This window comes from Vombatus ursinus, unplaced genomic scaffold, assembly GCF_900497805.2.
Source record: "Vombatus ursinus unplaced genomic scaffold, bare-nosed wombat genome assembly UNPS02014924.1, whole genome shotgun sequence".
Classification (NCBI taxonomy): domain Eukaryota; kingdom Metazoa; phylum Chordata; class Mammalia; order Diprotodontia; family Vombatidae; genus Vombatus; species Vombatus ursinus.
The window spans coordinates 2,887,446-2,907,581 of NW_020954702.1; the positions used below are offsets into that span (position 1 = coordinate 2,887,446).

The window sequence follows — 20,136 nt, forward strand, 5'->3', positions numbered from 1 at the left end:
ATATTTTATCAAAAATTTTAGAGGCAGCTAGGTGCCCAGTGGCTAGAGCACTCCATGTGGACTCAGGAAGACCTATGTTCAAATTCAGCCTCAGACATTTACTAGGCATGTGACCCTAGGGCAAGTGATTTAACTTTTGTCTGTCTCAGTTTTCTCAACTTTAAAATGGGGATAATAATAGCATTTACCTCCCAGGGTTGTTGTGAGCATCAAATGAAATAATATTTATAAGGTGCTTAACACATTGCTTGGTACATAGTTGTTGTTTTAATCTTTTTCCAGTTGTGTCTGACTCTTCATGACCTCATTTGGGGTTACCTTGGCAAAGATACTGAAGTGGTTTGCCATTTCCTTCTCCAGCTCTTTTTTTAACAGGTGAGAAAACTGAGGCAAACAGGGTTAAGTGACTTGCCCAGGGTCACACAGCTAGTAAGTGTACAAGGTAGGATTTTTAACTTGGGAAGATAAGTCTTCCTGACTCCAGTCCTGGCACTCTAGCTAATGTGCTACCTAGCTGCCCATTGGTACCTAGTAGGCATGTGATAAATGCTTATCCTCCCATGCTCCAATCCTATGTTACTAGTTCCATATTGGATAGGCATCTTAAATCCAACATAGCCAAAACAGAACTCCTTATCTTTCACCCTATACCCTCTTCTCTCCAGAACTTTACTATTACTTTGCTGGGTACTGACATTCGGCCTCTCCCTAAGGTTTTCAACCTTATTGTCATCTTTTGACTCATTTGCCACTTATCTAATCAGTTGCCAAATCTTGTCATTTCTTCCTGCATAAATCTCTTGTATAGTCAGTCTCCTTTTATCCACTCAAGCAGTCACTACCCTATTTCAGGCACTAATTACCTCACACCTGGACTATTGTCATAGCTTTCTACTCCAATACATATTCTACTCAGCTACAAAAATGATTTTCATAAAGCTCAAGTTTGAATATGTCACCCCATATTCAATAAACTCCATTTTCTGCCTGTTGCCAATAGAATCAAAAACAAATTCTTCTGTTTGGCATTTAAAATTTCTCACAACTTGGTATTATTATTCTAGGCAACTAGGTGGTACAGTGTATATCATGTTGGCCTTGAAGTCAGGAAGTCCTGAATTCAAATTCTGCTTCAGACACTCACACAGCTGTGTGATCTTAGCCAAGTCACACAAACTCTTTCAGTCTTAGTTTCTTAATTTGCAAAGTGAAGATAATAAATACCATCGACCTCACAGGCTTGTTTTAAGGATCGAATGAGATGACAGTTTATAAAGTGCTTTACAAACTTTGAAGCACTATATATATACTAGCTATTATTACTGTTGTTGCTAGTATTATTAATTATTATTATTATCCTACCTTCCCAACCTTCCTACAGATTGTGATTTTCTATGTAAGGTGATTTGGAAATGCATTCAACTGAATTGAGGTCACCTGACTGGTTTTGTTTCAATTTTCAAATCTATCACTTATAAAAATTATGGAGCTTTGTGAAAGATTTTATGCATTGCTCCACTTAGAAAACTGAATCCCCTCTCCCAATGCAAACATGCCTTCATGAGAACCAGGATGTAAGTAGGAATTTGTTCACTTAGCAACTTAGTCTTAATAGACCTCAGTCTTAGAAACATATATTTGCTTTAAAAGGTTAGTAACTTTATTACATTCTATTAACTGCCTTTTTAAGCTGTATTTGAAAAAGTGGAATATTAGAAGAAAATACTGTTATGCAAAATCTTTTATATGATTTTTTGAAGGCCTGAGGACCTTATATCTGCTGGATAATTTACTGCAACAGCTTGACAACGTTGATAACAATTGTATCCCACCCCACTGAGATTAGTGAGACTTTGCTGTTTGAGGTGAAACCTTTTGGGACCATGGATTTTCATTTGGAGCTTCATTTGCAAGACTGTTGTGTCCTTGAGCCAATGTTTCACCTCTTCTAAGAACATGCCAGCAGCTCAGTGGGAGTGACCTTTGTGACCTAAGGCCAGTGGAAACCTTGAGAAGGCTAAGGCAGGACCCTCTTCACTCAGCTTCTCATACAAGAAATCTTCCCATCTGGTTAACTCTGAGCCTGGAGGTGGTATCCTGTCATCTTATGCTATTCTCAGCTGGAATCAATTGGAACTAAAGACTCTTTAGTCATTCTGGACTGGAGACTGCTATCATGATCTCAACCTGCTTTTTTCTCTCTTAGCAAAATCTTTATAACCAGGGCAAGTCCTTCTTTATATAATTGTTGCAATACCTTAGCTGTTTTCAGTGTGAGGTTCCATGCCCTGAACAACCAAGTAAATGGGCTATTTAGCTGTGTCAACTGGTTGTTTATAGTTATATATTCACGTATAAGACAAGGTCTTATAACATTTTCAAAATATTATGGGGGGGCAGCTAGATGGCACAGTGGATAGAGCACCGGCCCCTGGATTCAGGATGACATGAGTTCAAATCTGGCCTCAGACACTTGAAACTTACTAGCTGTGTGACCCTGGGCAAGTCACTTCATACCATTGCCTTACCAAAAAAAAATGTCATGGGAATAATTAGGAATAAATGTTATTAGGAATAATAATTATTATTATAATAATTATGGGAATATTAGGAATAATAATGATGTAAGAGTTTGTGGGATTAGAACATATATGTGTATATGTATGTATATGCATATGCATATAAATTAGTTCATAATTAAATCTTAACCATCTTTAGTTTTGTTTTAAATAAAAAGGATTAACCTTAAAGGAGAATAACTTATGGAATATCCTGTGCTACCTTGAAGGAAATCCCAATTTTTTTTTTACCAAGGTTTATTATTTAATATGGGATTAACATGTGTATAGTAAGCATTGCTTTAAAATGCAAGCAGATTGCTCAAAGATTTAAAGAGGATTTGAGAGCACTGGTCTACATGGGTGCAATATCCAGTTCAGTTGAGCATGGTTAATAACTGAACATGTTTTACTATAGATAACTCATTGGATACAATCTGATATTATTTTCTTACTCTACTCAGATATCCCACCACAGCATCTTTGAGTGAATTCATTTGTGTGCATAGAAGTCACCCACTTACAAAGGGTGTCGTTATTAGACCCTTAGCAGCATCTCATCCTCCTGAGGGGGGGAATCAATTCTATTAATGAATTGGCAGACATTTCAAGTTTTCATGCTCTAGGCATTTAAATATTGTGATGATTCTACGTATTTATTTGATACTTTTTCATTGATATGTACTGGAGCAAGTACTTTGGTAAAACATAATATCTTTTATTAAAAACAAAATTTTAAAGTAATAGGCGCAGAAGAGTATTACAAATTAAGTATACTGGGTTCTGTTCTTAGAATGGCAGAGAAGTGTGAGTAGGAAGACTGTTTTGTTTCATAATGGGATATTCTACTAGAGTTTGTTTTATTTTTATCTGGTAGTTTTGTTTTAAAGCATATTTTATACTGTTTTAACCTTTTTTTCTTCCATTAATGTTATTTTGTTTTATTGCCAGGCTTACAAACTTTGGTAACCTGTATTCTGTCTTTAGCTTTTGTCTATCTACTTTTTAAATGTCTGAAATATGTCACTATTATGATATTTTTAGATGAACTGCATTTTCGTGCCAAGTGTGGCTTATGTTAGGTCCAGCCTTAATGAGGTACCTTCTATCTTTTTTTTTTCTTTCCTCTCTGAAAGGTAATTAAGATCTAAGCCTCTAAGTCAGGCCTGTACAACCTGTGGCCCACACACATGCCAAGGATTTCGGCTGGCCCATAAAAAATGTAGACGATGTTTTCCTCTATATTTTTTGTGGACTGCCTGAAATCCTTTGGTGGGCCGCAGGTTGTGCAGGCCTGCTCTAAGTCTAATCCAATATTGAAATACTTATAAGCATCCCTGATATGTATACATGCTCAAGAAATTTCTGATGATCATTTTTACAATGAATTTCTAATGAAAATGCAAAATGCTGCTGCTAAAAGCACATTGTACATATAATTAAATCAAGATGGCTAATGAAATTAACTTTCACTGCTGCTCTATGCACTAATGCCAAATGATTTATAAGCCATAAAGACATTTCAATCAGCTCAGTAATTCTGCATGTCTGTTGTTGCTGACAGCATGGATCAGTAAGTTCTTCATTGAATGCCTTGCAATAATTTAAAATTAAGCAGTTGTAAGATGCTATATTAGAAAGTGGGGTTCAATTCTATGCGTAAATATGTATGCATATATATATATATATACATATACATACACGCACACAAAAGCAATATCTAAAGAATCATCTGTTCTTTTTGACATTTGGTTGTAGATTTACTAGCCTAAGAAATTACATGTACATTTTGCCACTATTCATTGTCACATAGATGTTTAACAGTGTTGCCATAACATTCAAATATTTTCATGGAAGAAGCTGCTCTGAGAACCTGCCCGTTCCAGAATGTTTGGGAGGGGAGGTTTCTAGAAGACCAGATGACTGCAGTAGGAGATGCTCTCAAAAAACAAACAGTTGCATGAGATGTTTGAGCCTAGAGATATGATGGGCAGATAAAATGGGACAGTGGGAGCGAGTTATTCTTCCCTTTCACTTCTTTCTCTTGTGTCCTTGTTCTTTGTAAAACCTGCTTTGTGAAGGGGACTACCCCCAACTGTTCCTGGCAATGCATTGGTCACCTCAATGTCTCCCTTGCTCAACAATGGAATTTGTCTTTACCGAAATGGGGAATGTTGAATCCAGCTGACCTTGCCTGATCCCAGGGCTTCAAATTTCCTGAGGGAAATTGAAACCAGAGCTTCCCCATAGTTTTCTCTATGGACTTTCCATTGTTATGTAAAACAGCTTATATAACAGCTTCTAGGTTGCTCCTCTCTTAAGACTCCCTCCTGGTTGAAATGTATTTAACCCTGCCCTCCTCCACTCCTCTTGGGTACTCTTGCATCCTGGTGCTACACCATGGCCCTGAATTGCAATTCCTTTGCCTTGGTTAAAAGACCTTAGGTTTTGGTTTTTATTTTTATTTTTTTCTGTTTTGGCAGTCTTCTTCATTTCAAGTTGACACTTTCTAAACTCAGTTTAAGTACTACCTTCTTGTTATTAAGTTGTGTTTAACTCTTTGTGACCCCATGGATGATAGCATGCCACGCCCTTGTGTCCTCCACTATTTCCCAAAGTTTGTCCAAACTCATGTTCATTGCTTCCATGACACTATCCATCCATCTTATCCTCTGCTGTCCCTTTCTCCTTTTGCCTTCAATCTGTCCCACCATCAGGGTCTTTTCCAATGAGTCCTGGCTTCTCATTATATGGTCAAAGTATTTAAGCTTCAACTTCAGTATTTGTCCTTCCAATGAATAATCTTGCATTAGTTTCTTTAAGTATAGACTGATTTGATGTCCTTTCTACTTTCTACATAAGGTTTTTCTTTTGTCCCCAAGCTGCTAGTGCTTTCCCTTACTAGAATGCCTTTGTATGTGTTCTGTATACACCTATATATGCATATTTTGTCTCTACATCAGCGTGTTAGTTCCTTGAGGATATGGATTGTTTTACTTTTGTGTCTGTGTCCTCAGGGCTTGTTCTCCACACTTGGAGAATGCAGCAAGAAGAGGCTAGGCTGCTCAGGTGCTACAGGGAGTCTTAGTTTTGATGTAATAGATCACCAGTACTTGATATAAAATTTGAGCAGGAAGGTTATCCATAAGGAAGGAAATACTCTTCTCATTCCTTGTGGACAAAGTAAAGTCCAGATAGAACATCTGACTTATATAGATTTTTAAGAAATTTGAAATACCAGGGAAATTGGCAATGGCAAAGTAGAAAGACAACAGGATTTTGAAGATTCACTGCAATTTGAGGAGCCTTGTGATTTTGAAAAAATCACTTAGAGCTTTATGTGCTTCCAATTTCTCATCAAGATTGACAACAATGAACACGAAATATCAAGCCTGTCATGAAGGTTAAATTAGATAAACAATGTTAAAATGCTGTATAAATGTAAGCTACTGCTATTGTTAGCATTCCTATTGTTATGACTACAACAAATCTTGATTTTAGGAGTTGGGGGGGTAATAGAACTAATACATGTTTTATAAGTTAATCATGCTACTAAGTCTTTTACTTTGTTATTTTATTGCTTTGTATTTATTTTGGTGGGGACCTGGGAAGGGAGTGGCACAAATTACTCATATATTATAACATTTTGTTGAAATTCTGTAAAAGATGATTAAAAACAAACAAAAATCCCACCTACCTTTTCTCTTTGAATATTTTCAGGGAAGTCAACACCTTTTCCTCCAAGAAATACCCAACTTGACCTGAATTGTATATTTTTTATTTCCTTACTGCCCAAATCTTCTATGGCGTTTTTGGCATCATTTTTTAATCTGCATAGTAAAGGGGAAAATATATCATGATTTAACATTTGGGATATATAACACTTTATCTTAGCAGTAACTGAAGTGCCTAAAGAGCTGTATCTCGAGTATCTTATAGTTAATTGTATTTATCGTTCACTGAAGTTTTCTGAACTATATGATCTTTTATTCCTTATACAACAAAATCCCCTTTCATGAAAGCTGGTTACTCATATATCTTCTTTTGTCTTTTCCCAACATGCAATGTCATAATGTTTACATTTTGGTTATCTTCACCTCAGCTGTCCTGTTCTATCTCTTATAGTTTCAATTCCTAATTGAGAAAGCTGGTGCTCACGTATATAAATGTCACATTTCTTCCTTTCTGTCTCAAAGGAAGAGGATCTTGTAAAGGCTATTCCCTTTGTCTGTGCACTTGATCTCATCCCCTCTTACCTTTTCCAAAAATTATCACTATCATCCAGCATATATCTTCAATATCTTCCTCTCTATTGACTCCTTCATAGTATTGAAGAGTAATCTCACCAATCCTCTACTACATCTCTCACCTCCTATGGCAAATTTCTTGAAAAAACTGTCTAGCTTTAATGCTGCTTCTTTCTATCAACACTTCAATGAGCTCCTAGTCGTCAAATTCAATGACTCCTCTTCAGTCCTCACTTATCTTAATTTCTCTGCAATATTTGCCTTTTATTTTTGGATAGTCTCTCTTTAAAGATATTTGTCATTAGAGACCTCACATTCTCTTCATCCTCTTTCTGTCTCTCTAATGTCTCACTGCATGTCTTCCTCCAAAGTTGCCCAGTCTTTTCTGGTTCCTTAATGCATGGTGCTTCCTAAGGTTCTGTGTCCTTGGCCTTCTCTTCTGATGTTTCCTAAATATCTCAGACCTCTCTCACAAACTTTATTCCTACATCTGTGGAGACTACAGAATTTCTCTATTTGAATTGACACGTCAATCTTAACATATCTGAAACCAAGTTTATCTTTCTAAAAACCTGATCTTTCTTCTGAAGTCAATTTTTAAAAATTACTTACTTTATTTTTAGTTTTCAACATTAACTTTTATAAGATTTTGGGTTCTAAATTTTCCCTTCTCCCTCCACTACCCCCTCCCTAAGACAGCATATAATCTGATACAGGCTATATGTGTATGATCATATTAAACATGATGTCAATTTCTGTCAGTGGTGCCACCACTTACTAGCCTTCCATGTTTGAAAGCTTGGTGCTATCTTTGGTTCTTTTCTCCTCTTCCACTCTTATATTCACTTACTCAGGCCCTTCAATTCTACTGTCAAGTTTTTTCACATTTGTTCACACATCTCAATTTTCTCTGCTACCACTCCAGGACTGGCCCTCATTATTACTTGATTGATCATTTCAATATTCTCCTAACAGGTTTTCTCATCTCTACTCTCTTTAAAACCATTATCAGACATCTTCTTTTTGTATAGATTTCATTCTTTTACTCAGCTCTGCAACTCTCTGCAACATCTTCCCTCTTTTCTACAATTAAATTTAAATGTCCTAACCTGAAATTGAGGTAAGTGCCTTGGTGCCTTTGCTCATGCTATTTTGAGTGACCTTCCTTCCCTTACTCCTACACACAATGAATTTCTACCTCTTCTTTAAAGCCCATTTCAAAAGACAAGAAGACTTCTGATCCACCCCCCCAGATAATAATGAACTTTTATCTGCCTTTTTTCTCATGTAGAATTTTGCATACTTCTAATGTATGCATGATATATTATTTTTTGTATTATAGGTATTTTTCTATGTGGCATAGTTTCATCTAAACTATTACTTCTATGAGAATAGGGACTGTGTCTCAGCTAAACTATGTATTTTTCCTCCTAGAATTTTGCATTATGTTCTGCAGATAGAAGGCACTTAATAAATGTTTGTTGAACTATTTTGGATCATATTGTTTTCCTATTCTCTCTGTCCCTGCTGTAACTTCCCTCCCTTTTTTTTTTGGTTGTCAAATGTGGTTGACATAGGTCATTCAAACCAGAATAAAAGAAATACCATAGTAAAAATCAATATAAATCTACCATTAAAAATACAGTTGTACCATGTTTTAAAGTATATTCAAATAAAATTATATTGGAAGCTCAACTAAGGCAGGAGATGGGAGAAAAAAGGGGAAAAACCCAAATTGGATTTGAATTTTATTTGAAAGAGACTTATGATATTAATTTGGAGAGCCCAATGAATGAGCGAAAACCCATCTTTTCTAAGGAAGTATCATTTTATAATGTGTTGCATTTAACAGAGAAAAAAAAAGCTCACCCTTATTTTTTATTCCTAATAGGTTTAAAGGAACATTTTCAATTTCCTGCTATATATTCTTAGAATCCTTTTTATTTTAAGCTTTAGTTTTACTACTGTAAACCTTAGCTATTTTATTTCATTAGTTTGGCAAAATACGCTTTCTGCACACTCTCTTTTTCTCTCTTTCACATTGAACATGGTCTCGTGTCAAAAGGATTGTTTCCTTAAGAAACATCCACCTCTTTTGCCTTCTTTTGTCATGTGTCATCTTACAGGGAAGTTCTCATCAGTTCTGACAAGGGTCGCCTCTGCATTTGCTTATTCTCGGGTAGCAGTGATGATAATGAACTACCAAACACCTTTACCTGCTGCTACCATCATCATGTGTCACCATCAAGATTAGAGACTTCTGTGGGGCATTTTTAATGAACTGGGTCAATGGTCCAGAATTATCTGTTGGTAGAACACAAAACAATCTTAGCTCCTCTCTGTAAACTAGATGAACTTTAAGATCTCTTCTAGCTTTAATATTCCATATCTCCCCTTTAGCTTCTCTGTTAACTACACAACCACAAACCATGCAAATAGTATACTTAGACTTATACTATAAAGCTATTCTTGGAATTTGACCTTAGAATGTAGTCCTAGGACTAGCTGTGTCTCTGAGCCATTCAATTCAATTCAAATCAATCCAACAAAGAATTATTATGTAGCTACTATGCTAGGTTAATTTCTGTTACTTTGGACTTCAGTTTCCTAACCTGTAAAGTGAGAAAGTTAGACTTGAGTTCAAACTTCCTTCCAGTTCTATAATTCTGTGATTTAAGTGCAATCTTACAACATGCCTTTTTGGTACTTCACTATCTTACACAGAATTCTGCTTCACTAAAATATAGAAGATACAAACAAAGTAAGTTGTTTCATTCTAAGAGTTACATCCTTTCATTGAAAATCCCCAAGTCCCATATTCATTAATTTTGTTCAATATCCTATGTTATCAACCCTAAAAAACTGGGAAAACTGGAAAAATGTATGACAGAAACTGGGCATAGACTAACATCTCACACCCTATACCAAGATAAAGTCAAAATGGGAACATGATTTAGGTATAAAAACTGATACTATAAGCAAACTAGAAGAGCAGATCTGTAGAGAACGGAAGAATTTATGACCAAACAAGAGATAGAAAACATTCTGAAATGCAAAATGGACAATTTTGATTACATTAAATTGAAAAGTTTTTGCATAAATAAAGCCAATGTATCCAAGATTAGGAGGGAAGCAGAAAACTGGGAAAGAATTTTTACAACTAGTTTCTCTGATAAAGGTCTCATTTCTTTGTAGACATTGTTAACTACATGAAAGCATTTGATTTTCTAGAGCCTTAAAGGTTGAAAGAGTGTATGTAGAACAATTTTAATATATATTAGTGTAGAGAAATTAATTTGGTTAGCTCAATAACAGAAGATAGATGACGGACTAAGAAAGCCGAACATGTTCAGTTTAATGCCCCTTAGAACGGAAAAGGATTTTACTCTTTCAAATACATAAAAGTTTATTTTTCTTACCTCCTTCAAACATGTCAAAATATTGTGTATCTATAACTTTCCCAGTTTTATCTGAAAGAGGAAAAAGAAGGCTTTAAAAATAGTGCATCTGACCTCATGTTTTATCTTGTAATAATTTAAAGTACCTATAGTGTAATTGCAAGGATATGGAAGTTTGTACTTGCCAAAATAAAGTACCAAGGCACTCAGGATTTGCTGCCAACAGATAAGCATAATACAGATAAGAATTTGGGGTAGGTGCATGGAGAGAATTGACCTTGCCTCCTTAGCTTATCACCTTTCTGGCTCAAATTCATTTGCATCTAAGTCTGAGAATATCTTGGAGATATAAAAGATTAAAGAAGCCCTAAATTAAGTAGTAATCTATAGAAGAGTATTTTAATCTTTAGTTCAGAGGTTGAAAAGGAAAGAACTAATCTTAACCTTGGGAGCTACTGCCTTTTTTTTTTTTTTTTAACTGGATAACTGTAAAGAACTGCTATTTACTTCAGAGAATCAGACAAAGGTTCTTGTCACTAGACCTGCAGACCCCAGAAGCAGAGATGACATACCAAGGGAAGAACAGGCCTAGTGAGAGCAGTATCACCTGATATGTATCTGTATGATGACATCATCCAAAGATATTGAAGTCCTGTAGCACCGGAGGTATGTGTTTCCCCATCATGTGTATTCCTCACGCATGATCCCTGTATACCTTTTTTCCCTCTTTCCCCAATGGTGGTATGTGTATTTGTGCAAAAATGTGTCCCACATTTATGGGGGAGGAAGTACTCTATTACAAGTATTTTCACTGTCTCATGTTATTAAATGCCTTTTCTTTAACCCTGGCTTAAGGGAAATAAATTAAATACATCACTAGGGGCTTGGGAACCACTGTTTGGAGTGGGTATGGACCCACACAGTACCTTAAAGTTGAGAGAGATGTTGTGAGAGTTCTACCCATGAGAGGGGGTGATGTAAGGCTTACATAATGAGGGGACTTCAAAATTTCTACAATTCTACCTAGAATTCCACAGCAAACATCATGTACAATGTTTGCCTTGTATAAGGTCTACTGAGGAAAGAATTGACATGTAGGACAGGAAGAAGAAATTTTATTATGACTTACAGTCATAGATGAGGAGGGAACCCTTTAAGAATGCCTGGTTTTGATTGGTGAAGACTGGCAGAAATAGAATTCTAGCTTGGTTGTATTTAAACAAAGACTGTGACCATCAGATTTACCTAATCATGGGTCCCTGTGATGATTCAGGGAGGTCACTAAAGTGTTTTTGTGTTAACATTGGGAGAGGGTGGGATTAATAAATGGCAGTGCTGTTCCAACACAGGCAGGGGGCTGAGGTGTGAAGTTGAAGTGTTTCTGAACAGGACAACTTTCTATCATTACATGAGCCTTGGTGTGGAACTATTCTCTTGCACAGAAGCATAGGATAGGACACTATGTTCAGTTCCTGGGGCCACACAGTAGTTAGCCACATAGAATATGTGCAAGTAGAGATAACCAGAATGATGTGGCATCAATCAACAGACAGCGAATGTGTGAAGGACTGTGCAGCTGGATACCATGTCTTAAGAACAATGATTTAAAAGAACTGGAGATATTTTCATTGAAAAGGGGACTATTTTAAAGACATAAGTAGCTGGCTTAAAATATCTGAATATCATTTGGAAGAAGGTTTAAACTTATACTATAAAGGGCAGAGTGAGGGCCAAAAGAAATTACATGGTAGCAGATTTTAGCTCAATATAAGAAAGACTTTAATAACGATAAGAGCCATTAAAAATGGAGTGCGCTGTTTGTGAGGTAGTGAGTTCCCAGGTCATTGGACTCATTCAGACAAACTAGATGACCAGATAACCTCAAGTAGTGCACAGAGGCCACATATCTATAAGAGTAGAGAGAATTTCTACGTGTAGTGGAAGGTCGGCTCTCTGAAATCCCCCTATAATTCAAAATCTATGATTCTTTCAAATCTAGACAGTACAAGAAGCGGCAGAATGTGAAAGACCTGACTTCTGCCTTTATAAATTGGGCAAGATTCTAGGGAATAAGCAATAGGGACTGTGACCCTTCTATCATTCTTTGCCTAAGGCAAATTGTCTTAGTTGACAAAACACTCATTCGGCTGGCCGGGATAATACCACTGATGAATTTTCTTTCAAAGCAAAACACATTTACAAGTTCAAACACATTAGCTGGGCCTCTTAGTAAACAGAATGAAATGATTCATGATTATTATATCCTGTAAATAAGGGCTAAGTTTAATCCCCAAAATCTTAAATGTTGAAAGGATCTTCCATGTTTTTCCAAGCAGTGGGACAAATGATAAACTATGCATGAGGGACCATGACTTTTAAAATTTTTACCATCGTAATTGCTAAACTGTAGGCAGTTATGCGAAGGTAACAACTGTCAGGTGCTAAGAAGGTGCTGGCCTAATTCTACTTACAGACTACCTAATTAGATGTAACTTTTTTTTTTTAACTAAGATCGTAGGAGGGCTACATTTGGCTCATGGATTTAGATGCTGTTAAAAGCACTAAAATACAAATACTATAGATTGCATGGTGTCCACAAAGAATTTTGATGAATCACTAGGTTTCTTTAAAAAAAAAAGTTCCTTCCCTGTCCTTACACACGTTGAAAAGGGAAAAAAACAAAAATCTTGTAACAAATGTGCTTAGTCAAGCAAAAGAAATTCCATCATTGGCCATGTCCAATTTCTCTCTCTCTCTCTCTCTCTCTCTCTCTCTGTATATATCTATATCTATCAATTTGCACTCTGCTATCCATCAGGGATTATTGTCCCTATCTACGTTAGGAAAGGGGGACTATTTAAAAATTAAATTAAATTACTTTATACTGTAATATTACAAAATATTGAATCACCAAGTTTTCAAATCCAGTATGAGAGAAGTGATGAAAAAAATATTTAACTTACAATTCACAATGGCAACGTTGATACCCCTTGCAACATTACCCTTCTTTTCACTTATGAGCCTGAAATTTAAATGAGCCTTAGTTAAGATCTTCACTCTTATTAAGAAATGAATATTCCTATCTCTTTTCCAGAATCTGTTCTTTGTTATTTATTTCAATTCAATAGACATTAAATGCTATATGAGAAACTATAAGTGCCAGAGGAAATACAAAATTTTGATAAACTATGAAGCTTACCACCTAGAAGGAGGATATAACGTACACAGCTATAATACAAAATAATAAATCATATTATTTTGCATTGGAGGTATGTATAAAGTGCTTGTGAATTGTGAAGAGGGAAATATTACCAATTGCAGGAGGAAGGAAGGGTGATGAGGAAAGTGAAGGGAAGAATATTTCCTAAAAGAGTTCACATTTGGTTTAGGCTTTAAAGCTTAGGTAGGAAATGAGTAAACATTAAAATTTGTTTGAGGAGAGCTATGAGGGGGAAGAAGAGAAATAAAATAAGAATAACTGGACTGTGTAAATTCACAAGCAAAGTTGTTAGTGGCAGACCTCATGGCTACTAAGCCAGTGCTGTTTTTATTACATAGTGTCCTGTCTTCCTAACTCGATAGTAATCTCCTATCGAGTAGGAATTATATATATCTCATGCCACATATATGAGGTCAGTAAAACTTTAATTGCTACAATGCTTGGAGCTAAGAAACAAATATGATAATCTTCCCTAAGAAGAGGGATCCTTTTGGTCCTTGGAATTCTCAGTGCCTACTACTGTGTCTTGCATATGTTAGGCACTGATCAATAAATACATAATGATTTATTAATTTATTATTAATTATTATATTAATTTATTAATTGACTGCTTTAAATAGCTGCTGAAACTCTTAAATAGAAGTGATTTACTCGTTATTTATAGCCAGCATGAACAATTTCATTTTTCTATAGTGAGTAATGATACTTACCTATTAACATTCTAAACCGGACTTTTCACAGTCCTAAATATTTAAGTTAAATTAAGAGTTTAACATGAAAATTGAAAAAAAAATTGGAAGCATGTCTAATAGCAGGTATGTAATTCAAGGGAAATCTATATTTTAGTCTGAATTTCTATATTTAATGAAACTCCAAATGGTGATCACTAAATAAGAGAATCAAAGAAAGCAATGTCAACTTGCAATCATTCAAAAATGTATATAGTCTTGAGGCCCTGGGCACAGTTGAACTGGGCTTCTATAAGTTTGAAGGGGATTATATATGCCCCAAACTTTAAAAGGAATGTAAATGTAATAAGTAAGACTTATCCAAAACCAATTGTCAGGCAAATTTATCAAGCTTTCACTAACATGCTGATAACCATATAGCCTAAGTCCTTGTTATTATTCAGTTGTTTCAGTTGTGTCTGACTCTTTGTGATCTCATTTGGGGTTTTCTTGGCAAAAATACTGCAGTGGTTTTCCATTTCCTTCTCCAACTCATTTTGCAGATGAGGCAAATAGAATTAAATGACTCACCCAGAGTCACACAACTAATAAATGTCTGAGGCCAGATTTGAATTCATAAGACCTTTTTTTCTACAACTGTTATAGCAATGCTATTACAACTTAGCAATGTTACTTTTCTTAACATTTTAATTACAGACACATATTAGTCCAACTCTCCTTTTTTAAGGACGAAAATTAATTATTTCTAGCACCCAAACTGATACTTACAGTTCATCCTCAAAGCAAATTTTGGCATATTTATCCTTACCACCACCACTCAGTAACCGATAGGCATAGGTGTTAGGTGGGCATGAAGTCCAGTGGTCACATTTTTGTCTTTTGGGGAGTGGAGCTGTAATGAAAAGGAGGAGAAAAGTTGGCATTTGAAGAGAACCAGGAAGGCAACAAATATGTGAATACCTCTGTCTATCTTCTGCAAACCGATTCATATATCTTAAATCTCCAAATATTATTAGGGAGTAGTAGTCACAAACTTCTGTGGATAAAATATTTTTTTTCATTTTATTTTTTTAAATCAAGGTGTGCAACACAGCAATAATCTAATTAAGAGGTAGGAGTGGGGAATACCGGGGGAATGGTTCCCACCTGGGGTGATAAAAGGTTAAGTTATTTATCCAGGGTCACTCAGCTAATATTCATTAGAGGTATGACTTGAAATAATGTTGGCCCGACTCTAAGGATAGCTCTGTTTCTCAATGCAACTTCTCTTACAACATAGCATTTTAAAAAGAGAGGAGAGAAAGGTAATCACCCATGGCAGGGCCAGTAAAACTCTAATTGCTATAATTCTTGGGCTTAAGAAACAAACATTCCCAAGAGGAGGGAAATGGACTCAAAATGGACTCAAATGGACTTAAAAAATGGACTACAAATCTATGTCCAGTTTGGAGTGTTTTGATGCTGAGGTAGTTCATTCCAAATATGCTATAGCTCATCATAGGAACTGCTTCTAAAGAATAATAAAGAAAAATAATGAATTAACTAGGTGAGGCACATGGTTTACTGGATAGAGCAATGTAGAAGGTCTGTGCTCAAATCCTGCCTTAGACACTTACTAGCCATAAGGCATTGGGCTGGGGCTCAATTTCCTTATTTGAAATATACGATGCTATAAGAAATGACAAATATGATGAATACAAACAAGAAGTAGAAAGATGTTTATGTTCCCATGCAGAAGAAAGTAACGTGAGCCAAGAAAATCATATACATAATGACAACAATGTAAACTGAAAGAATAGACACAAAACAATCAAAAGTGATGTTGCAAAATTATAAAGAACAAATGTGACCCCCAAGAAGAGAAGACACTCTATTCCATTCCTCTGCAAAGGGAGAAGGTCCATGGGTATAGTACATATATTTGTGGTACATACATTTTCAGACTTTTTTTCTATGTATTAAATTTAAAAAATTAATTAGTTAAATGAGTTAATTGAAATGTGACTGTGTCAACTGCTATTTGGTGAAAAAAAAAAGTAAAATGCACTGTTAGAAGGGTCTAGTGAGCTCTAGTTTAGAGAAAATTCTAAAACATAGCACCTAAAACCAGGGGTAGGCAACTGTGGTGTTCAGTGACAGACCCATGCAGTGACCATACTTGCTTTGCCTTAATGATAATTTAATCATTCAAAAGATGGGCTCTGATGTTCCCTTATCTGATCACAGATAAGTGGAATTGGCATTCCACTTCTTTATTTGCCTTCCAACCTCAAATCCTATTCTTTGTCTGTAGTGTGACCTCCAATCCTTTGAACTCTCAGTTCTTTCACAGGTCATCACTTCTGTACTAGCTCTCTATCTTTCCTCATCTTTACCCCCTAGTGAGCCAGTTCAACTCCACACTTTTCTCTTCTCTTGATACCTTTCCCCCTTTTCATATTGCTAATGTTGCCAGTGAGGCCTCAGCCTTGGCGGAGCTGTGAACTGAGCCAACTATTCAGAACAATTTGGAACTATACCCAAAGGGCATATCCTTTGTGCATACCCTTTGACCCAGTAATGCCACTACTATCTATCTGACTTTTTTCCCTGTTGAGTTTCATGTAGTTCTACATTAAACTCTGTGTATGTTTAAACTCCTTCATCTTAAATCTTTTCCTCTTCCACTTTTTCTGTCTTCTGACAATCACTGAGACCGGGCCCCTTGGAAACCCTTGTGATTACTGACTGCACTTATTTTACTTGGATAGTTGGTTGAGGCAGGGAAGTTAGAATATTATTTGCTTCCCATTGCCACTAGAAAAAAAAATGCCACTTTGAGGTTCTTCTCTTACCTCCACCTCTCAGTAATCTCTCCTCCTTTGAGGTCCATACAATCCACATCTTCCACCCAATCAAAATCCTGGTAGCTGTTGTCTAGAGACATCAAGGATATTTGACTTCCTTTCTCAAAATGTTCAGTACTTAGTTCGTAAATGGTCTTCCTCAACTCCTGCCCTCATACCAGGGGACTGCAACAGACATATTGATGGTTGCTCAAATATCCTCACTCTTCAGTTCCTTAAATTACTCACTTCCCATGACTTACTCCTCTACCCCACCTCACACACACAAAGATAGTTACACCCTTGATCTTGCTACCTCCCTCAAATGTAACACTTCCATGTTCAAGAGCTATGAAACCCCCTTATCTTACCGTAATCTTTTGGCTTTCTACTTCTGTCTGTCTTCCCATACAGAACCTTGCTTTTTTGCTATACCATGACCTCCAATCCCTCAGTCTCTCAGTTCTCTTCCAGGTTATCACCTCTGCATTAGCCATTCTTTCCTCCCTTCCCCATCTTGACCTTCTGGTAAACCAGTTCAACTCTAAATAGACCTCCTCTCTTGAGTCCTTGACTCCTTTGTTATATTGCCTATTGTGCCCTCCCAAGGCTTGGATCACTTCCAGTATACGCTGCCTTCATTCCTATTCATGTGCTGCTGAATTAATGTGAAGAAAATCATGCAACCATACTGACTAAATCCACAACAAAGTTATGTTACACAACGTCAACTGGGTCCTCCATGCTGCTAGGCAATCCTTCTTCACCTCCTTTGTTAACTCACTATCCTATTCTCCACAGTGGCTATTTCAAACCTTTTCACTCTTGCCACCTCTCTTGAATATGCCCTCTTCTCTCCATTGATACTGCTACCACACTGGTGCAGGCTTTTAATACCTTACATCTGGACTATTGCATTAGCCTTCTGGTTGGCCTGCCTGTTGGCCTGCCACAAGTCTCTCCCCAGTCAAGTCTATCATCCATTCAACTGCCAAATTGATTTTCCTAAAGCACCAGCTTGATCATGTCACCCATATTTTCAACAACCTTCAGTGGCTCCCTGTTACCTCCAGGATTAAATACAAAATACTCTAGCATTCAAATCACTTCATAACTTACCTCTCCCCACCCCCCTAACCTTTTCAGTCTTCTTATACCTAGTACTTCTCCATGAACTCTTCTATCTAGAGACACTGACTTCCTTGATGTTCTCTGAGCAAGACACTGAATCTCTTAACTCCAGGCATTTCCTCTGACTGTATCCCAAGCCTGGAATGCCTCCTTTCCCATTTTTGCCTCCTGGATTCCCTGGGTCCAAAATCCCACCTTCTATAAGAAACCTTTCCCAATCCTTCTCGGTTCTAGTTTCTTCTCTTCATTAATTATTTCCTATTTATCCTGTATACAGCTTGTTTGTATTTGTTTACTTGTCTTACTCATTAGAGTATGAGTTCCTTGAGGGCAGGGACTTTCTTTTGCCTTTCTTTGTATTCCCAGGAATTAGAACAATTTCAAGAACATAGAAAGCACTTAATAAATGTTTATTGACTGACTGACTGAACATTTCAGATAAGAGTAAGGTTTATCTTGTAATGGGGGAAAGACTGTCCAAGCCTAATTCTTATGAGAATGTGTAGCATGTGTGACTGATGCAGTCCCAATGTTGAACATACACAGATAATTTCTAACTGTTTACAGTCTGATAACTGTTTGGTGATTTTTGATTGGTTGCTGAGCTACATCTGGGGTGCATTCAAAAGATAAGTATCAGCTAAAGACAGTTTATGGCAATCCAAGCCTAGTCCAAAAGCATAGTTCATCAGCAGATTCTCCCTTGAAGCCAGGATGTTGAGTCCTATAAAAAAGGGAGCAACTCTGTCCATTAGGTATATCACATCTGGAAGTGAACTTGATGGGATCAAATATTTTGTGGAAATTACTTTAAGCTTGAACTCATTTCCCCTAGGAACACAGGTGGTATAGGACTGAGTGTGGCCCAGGTTGGTTGGGATGAGGGAATGTAGTTACTTCTGTTTTTGCTATATCTTTGCAGTAAACATCCTTTTGCAAGTGCTAATTGAGGTTAGTTAAATGAAACTGTGGTGCTAATAACTGATGGTTAATATTAGAGAGGACACACCCAAATGGAAAGTTGAATAAGTAGCATTAGAGAAAGATTCTCCTAGTGCTTACTCCATGGGTACCCCTAGGACCCTGAAGGGCAGATGTAGCAACCGTCATTCTGAGGAGGAATGGGGGGAGTGAGTCCAGAGTCTTGCCACAATCTGTTACCTGTTCCCTCTACCCCTTTCTCTATTTCTTTTCTCACAAACCCCATCATGGGAAATTTCAATTTCCATAGTTTCGTCCTCTTTTCTATACTAGTACATTCCTTTTACTATGCCTTCTTTTCCCTCTCTTCAAATCCTCAAACCATCGCACTCTAAGCTGTTTTTCATTATTTAGCTCACATAATACTCTTTTATTACATTAGAGTTCAGAAAAAAAAAACCACTTGTTTTTTTTCTCTCCTTATTAGAATGATAACACTATATCTTTATGTGCCTGCCTCCAATTACTCAAATACATTTACTTTTGTAGGTTTCTTTGGACTTATGTTTGTATTTTTAAGTTCCTACTTAGCTCTGATCTTTTCATAAGAAATGCTTGAATGGTCTTTATTCTATTAAACATTCATTTAAAAAAATTATTGGCTTTGCAAGCTATGTTATTGGTTGTAAGCCTATCTCTTTCGCCTTTTCGAATATTATATTCTAAGACCTATTTCTATTTGTAGTAGAAACTGCCAGGCCTTTTGTGATCCTGATTTATAGTTCTTTAGTATTTGAACTGCTACATTTAGGATTTTTCTTCATTTAGGATTTTTTTTTTCTTTAAGTGGGAACTCTGGATTTGGGTTATGGCATTACTGGGACTTATCCTTTTGAAGTTCCTTTCATGACGTGATCAGTAGATTCTTTCTAACTTCATTTTGCCCTCTGGTTAGATCTATGAAGTTTTAATTTATAATTTTTTGAAACATAGTATCCAGGCTCTTTCTTAAAATAATGTTTTTCAGGGAGTCTAAGAACTTTTAAATGATCCCTACTTGACTTTTTCTTCCCTAGGTCAGTTTTTTAAAAATATCATATATTTTACATTTTTATCCTTTGATTTTGTTCTCATGCTTTTTGATGTC

General features: G+C 36.3%; 1 protein-coding gene across 2 annotated transcripts in view; it reads right to left on the reverse strand.

Annotated features, from left to right (window-relative positions):
- Window positions 1-20,136, reverse strand: part of FAM3B (family with sequence similarity 3 member B) — a 57,061-nt gene that overhangs the window by 2,289 nt on the left and 34,636 nt on the right. For both annotated transcript variants that reach the window (XM_027843667.1, XM_027843666.1), the window contains exons 4-8: window positions 14,881-15,004; window positions 13,167-13,225; window positions 10,225-10,275; window positions 9,022-9,109; window positions 6,256-6,388 (exon numbers count right to left, since the gene is read on the reverse strand). In XM_027843667.1, coding sequence (XP_027699468.1) covers window positions 6,256-6,388; window positions 9,022-9,109; window positions 10,225-10,275; window positions 13,167-13,225; window positions 14,881-15,004 — 455 coding nt within the window. The remainder of the gene's footprint in view (window positions 1-6,255; window positions 6,389-9,021; window positions 9,110-10,224; window positions 10,276-13,166; window positions 13,226-14,880; window positions 15,005-20,136) is intronic.